The sequence below is a fragment of the Hevea brasiliensis genome, chromosome 18 (assembly GCF_030052815.1).
Source record: "Hevea brasiliensis isolate MT/VB/25A 57/8 chromosome 18, ASM3005281v1, whole genome shotgun sequence".
Taxonomy (NCBI): domain Eukaryota; kingdom Viridiplantae; phylum Streptophyta; class Magnoliopsida; order Malpighiales; family Euphorbiaceae; genus Hevea; species Hevea brasiliensis.
The window spans coordinates 43,637,787-43,643,821 of NC_079510.1; the positions used below are offsets into that span (position 1 = coordinate 43,637,787).

General features: G+C 31.3%; 1 protein-coding gene across 1 annotated transcript; it reads left to right on the plus strand.

Annotated features, from left to right (window-relative positions):
* Positions 1-633: 633 nt before the first annotated feature.
* Positions 634-3,286, plus strand: LOC110670120 (pectinesterase). The gene is made up of 2 exons (XM_021832060.2): positions 634-1,659; positions 2,315-3,286. Exons 1-2 carry the CDS (start codon positions 780-782, stop codon positions 3,004-3,006), a joined length of 1,572 nt encoding a protein of 523 aa, XP_021687752.2. The 5' UTR covers positions 634-779; the 3' UTR covers positions 3,007-3,286.
* The last annotated feature ends 2,749 nt before the right edge of the window (positions 3,287-6,035 follow it).

The window sequence follows — 6,035 nt, forward strand, 5'->3', positions numbered from 1 at the left end:
TATTTAAACTAAAATATTACTAAGAAGGAGCATCAAAATTGATTTTTGTGAGTATTTGTTTTATTTACATATTGTGATTAGGATGAAGAAGATATACAAGTAAAATGAAAATGATTGAAAGTACGGACAAATTAAAGCCACATGCAAGGAAAAACTAGGAGTCGTCTGTCATGGCTCACCAAGTTTTCAAAAAGTAATGATTCTTCTGAGTAGCAAGACTTACAATCATCATGGGTCTTCCCCTTGTGTTGTTTTCCCCAGTCTTCTTATTAAACGACCCTATGAAAACGCCAATGCCGTAATGTATCCGCTTAATTCATGTAAAACCCTAATAAAACAAACCATCTACTCTGCTTACCCCAATCTCTCACGACAACTCTAGAAGATTCTTCTTCACGTAAGCATCATGCATGGCCTCAACACGATTTTAAAAAGAATAAAGAAACAGGCTTAATCAAACGGTAACTTTAACTCGACTTTGCCGTACTGATATGCTATCAGTAATTGACCCAAACCAAGTTAGACGATAAATATATTTATCTATCAATTTCGCTTAGCTCTTTAATTTAAGTAATTATTTTTATAAAAAAAAAAAAAAAGAAGACAACCGATTCACGCGTTCAAATATCTTGTTCTATCACCCACGGCTTTGTGTATATCAAAGCAACTTGTGGCCTATATATACAACCCTTCTCTAGCAATCCTGTGATCATTTCAAACTAGAGAAATTTCATTCTCTCTCTATATATCAAGCTTTTCTTTTCTTTTAAATTCTCCATATGGATAAGGTTTTTCTAGCCATTTTTAATGCTTGTTTTCTATTTTATTCACTAGGGTTTGTTCATGGCATGCATTCATGTAGCGATGTTCCTTTTGTTCAAATATGCAATGATTTTATTGGCCAGAATCTTGCACAAACCCAGCATCAAACACCCTTCATGTTTCGTGATCAATCCCTTCTAGTGACCATGAACCAAGCCATTGAAGCTCACCAAATGATCTCTAATATGGACTTGAGTTCATTTGATAACAAAGCCAAGTTGGCTTGGACTGATTGTTTGGAGCTATATGAAGATACACTAGACCATCTTAACCGTTCATTGAGCTCTAGAAATCCAATAGATTCTCAAACCTGGCTAAGTGCAGCAATTGCCAGTCAACAAACTTGCAAAAATGGGTTTATTGATTTTAACTTAGCCTATCATTTAGAGTCTTTGCCATTTATGGTGATGAGTAACTTGTCAAAGTTGCTTACCAATTCACTTGCCATAAATAAGGCTACTGTTTCCTCTTCATATAATACCAACAAAGTTGGTGGCAGGCGGTTGCTTGCCGATGGATTCCCTCGGTGGGTTTCGGCTGGCGACCGAAGACTTCTGCAGTCGTCTAGAGGTGCAACGGCAGCTGATATTGTGGTAGCTCAAGATGGGTCTGGTAATTACAAGACCATATCTGAGGCTGTGGCAGCATCGGTTAATCGAAGAAGCGGGACAAAGAGATTTGTGATATACGTGAAAAAGGGTGTTTATAAAGAGAATGTGGAGATTAAGAAATCAATGAAGAATTTAATGTTTATTGGAGATGGGATTGATTCTACCGTTGTTACTGGTAACAAAAATGCTCAAGATGGTTCCACAACTTTTCGTTCTGCTACTTTTGGTAAGTTTTTATTTTTATTTTATTTTTTTTATATCCTCATAAAGCTAATATACGCAAGTTCTCGTGTCCATGCAAATGCAGAAATTCATGTAGATTTCCTATGAAGCTTATATATATATATATATATATATATATATATATATATATATATATATATATATATATATATATAAATATAATTCACTGTTTCATTAACTAGACTTCGAATAGAAGGGGACGTATATAAAAACTCAGTCAATCACAGTAGCATTTAGCTAGCTAATGCATGACCACATATAATATATGTATATTGTCACATCATTGATCATTGGAAAGGTATTAATTTAAATAAGTGTATGTCCAAATATATATCAATTATTAACTTTCTTGTTCCTTTCGTTCACACCTTCTTTTCCTAAACCAACAAAAATTTCATTTTCTTCATCATCAACTTGTTTATATTTATTAATATTCAGTCAAAATATCTAGCAGTGTTAATATTAATTCCTTTATTAGAAATTCCATCATAAATTGAAAGGTTTGAAATCTTAAATAATAAGTCTCTCCCTTTAAAACTTGTTAAAATTGAGATAAAAAAAATTACGGTAAAAATAAAAGAAACATTATCTGATTATTATAACTCACAGACATGCGTTTCATGATCATGATCTCCCAGGTGTCTCCGGCGAAGGCTTTATTGCCAAGGACATGACATTCGAGAATACAGCCGGACCGCAGAAACACCAAGCGGTGGCCCTCCGGTCGGGCTCCGATTTCTCTGTCTTCTACAGTTGCAGCGTCAAGGGCTACCAAGACACCCTATACGTATACTCTCAGCGACAATTCTACCGCAACTGTGACATATATGGAACCATAGACTTCATTTTTGGTGATGCGGTTGTGGTTTTACAGAACTGTAACATATACGTTAGAAAACCAATGAGCAACCAAAAGAACACTGTCACAGCCCAAGCAAGAACAGACCCAAATGAGAACACAGGAATTGTCATCCATAACTCTCGGGTGACGGCAGCTTCTGATCTGGGACCATTGCGGGGTTCGTTCAAGACTTATCTAGGAAGGCCATGGCAAAAATATTCACGAACTTTGTTCATGAAGAGTAATTTAGACGGGCTTATTGACCCAGCAGGTTGGTTACCATGGAGTGGGAATTTTGCTTTGAGTACTCTTTTTTACGGTGAGTATATGAATACTGGGAGTGGGGCAAATACTGGAGGGAGAGTTAAGTGGCCAGGATATCATGTCATAACAAAGGCATCCGATGCCGCAAAGTTCACCGTCGGGAACTTTTTGGCAGGAGATTCTTGGATTCCGGCCACCGGAGTGCCATTTGATTCTGGTTTATAAGTGACTTTCGAAGGAAGGAAAAAAGAAGTTAGAGCCTAAGATGGTGATATATATATAGCGTCCCTCAAGTGGGTTAAATAAATTGTGGTAGAATTCGCCTGGGTTCTCTCTATAGATATAGATACAGGAGTTCATATTCCATGGAAGTAGGTAAATTTGTTGTTAATTTATTCGTACGTATCTCTCTATATACATAGATTGAAAGAGCAAAGATAAATAGAGATGCCTTTGTAATAGATTGCGAATAATTTTATAATATATGGTTGAAACTTTTTATTTCCTTTTCGGGGAAATAATCGTATAATAGTTTTTGTTTGTCCAAATTACAATTAAAAAAATTAATAATATAGAAGTAATTGATCAGTTAGTCTAATTTAATTAAATTTTTTTCGCAACTTTAAAAAAATTGTAAAGCAATACTGCATATAAAGAATATTTATTAACCAACGAGTAATGATGCAGTGGTAAGGACCATTGTATTTTTAAAGAGAATTCAAATTTAATTTTTTGAAAAGACATCGCTGGAAGAAGGAGAAGTTACGAATTCAGAAGAGATTAATCTTTTTGTAAACCGTATAAACAGAGGAACATCTAATAAATAAAAGTATATATTATTTATTAAAAAAATATATAAATGTTTCATATTAAAATTATAAATGAAAAAAATATATGACATGAAGCATCGAATTAACTATTTTCATCTTTACTAACTATATATCTAATTATATATATATTTCACTAAATATTCTTATGGCAAACCTCCTAAGAGGGAACTCCATAAAAAATAAATAAAAAAAACTCATTATGTAAACAACTAAGACTAATTTAACATCTTTGAAAAATAAATAAATAAATAATAATAATAATAATAAAAGGCTGTCCTTTCTATATGCATGTCTATGTCTTGTAATAATGGCAAAGTTATTTTTGACTATTTCTCATCCGCAAGTATCTTTAATATAAACTAGTCAAATTTATTTATAAAGAGAGAATTATAAATATAGTAATGCTTAGATTGATTTATAAATTAAAATAAAAATTATTTAAAATAAGTCAAAAATTATAAGTTTGGTATTTCTTATTGTTGGACCTAGGAGCCCTAATTCATGTTTTAATAATAATAAAGAATTAGTTGAAAGGAAAATTTTACCGTACAGCCATATGATCAATCATGTTATATGATAGTGAGTGTTGGGCACTGAAGAAGTCGTATGTGTCTAAGATAAGAGTTGCAAAGATGAGAATATTAAGATGAATGAATTGTCATACTATACTAGATAAAGTCCGTAACGAAAGTATTAGAGAAAAGGTATGAGTGGTGACAATTGAGGATAAGTTGAGAGAAGGGAGATTGAGGTGATTTGGTCATGTGAAACGCAGACATACGGAAGCTCCAGTTAGACAAGTAGAGCACAATAGGTTAGATGATAGAAAGAAAATAAGAGATAGACCTAAACTGACATGGAGAAGAGTAGTACAACATAATCTAGAAGCATTACATATTTTATATGATTTAACCTAAAATTATTTAGAGTGGAGAAAGAGAATCTATATAGCCAACCGCAAATTTTTTGAATAAAGTCTTAGTTAAGTTGAGTTGAGTTGTAGTGTGCTACTAATTTACCTTGAAGGTATTTGTGTTAAAATTGTAGGTCTCAAATTCAAAATTGTGAAATTACTTTAAATCAATATTGAAAGAAAGTAAGAAATTAAAGCAGAGATCAAAGAGATACTAATATGTAAATTTTTAATTTTGTGAATCTCAATTAATTAATTGTATTAGCTTAAGTCTAAATATTTCCAAAATTCTTAGTGTTCATGTTTTTACCTATTTCTTGACTAAGGGAGAGTAAAATTAAATTTTCACTTTTGAGAAATGCAAAATTAGTTTTTGAAAATATTTTTAATGAAAAATTTATTAAATTAGCTTTCTGACTGTTCAAACGGATCAAAAATCCGATTTCAGGACAAAGAGTTATGCATTTTCTAAACTTTTATATTTTTCTGTCCAGTGGGGACTTCGACAACCTAAGTAGGGAACTTCGGTAGCCAAAGTTAACTTTTCAAATATAAGTTTTTGATGCCTCCACTTTCGATAGCCAAAGTAAGGGACTTTAGCAGCTTAACATGGGTTTCTATAACTCGATAAAATAGGGCATAGATGGTTGAATGACTATTTTTGCATTTAAAGTATCCTTAACGATTATTTTCTTTCTAAAACTATAAATAAATACTATTTATTACTAGAAAAAAATTACAATAATTGATTTTTTGAAAATTTATTGCGTTCTAAAGCTTTTCCTTCTTTTTTTCTCTAGAACTTGAACTTCCATAATTAATTCTTGAGAGCTTATTTGTTGAGCTATAAATTTTTTAGTTCACAGAGTAATTTTAAAGTTGTTGAAAGTATTTATTGTAACTTGAGTATGATAGAGCATAAATTACTCTTATGAGAAAAGAGAATTGTAAAGAGCAAGGGTTTGCTCTTGCAGTTTTGTAAGGGGTTAGTTCTTCACCCAAAAAAGAAATATAGTGAAGTTAACTCTCAAAGAGGGCCTAAAGGAGAGAACGTAGACTTAGCATAGCTGAACCTCTATAAATCCTTGTGTCTACCATCTTTCTTTTCTCTCTTCCTTGTTCTTGTTTTCAATTAATTTTTCTTAGCTTTAAAATTTTTAATTAGTACCCATTTCATCCCCCTCTTGGGTTGCTATGAGGGACAACATTTAGGTAAAACTAATCTTTTATTAAGTAAAAAATTATATTATCATAATAATTTTTAAAAATATATCAAAACTACGCTACTTAATTACATATCTTTTTAATAATTTTAATAAATTAAACTATTTTTCGACACTTTCTAATCAAATTTTAAATTATTTAAAAATTATTTTTAACTAGTTTTTTTAAATAATTATTTATTTTTAAATTAATTTATAAATTAAAATTTAAAAGTAAGTCATGAATTTCAAACATCCTTTTGTTTACACCAAAATTTAATTTTAATATTTTTGAGACCCAATTAATTA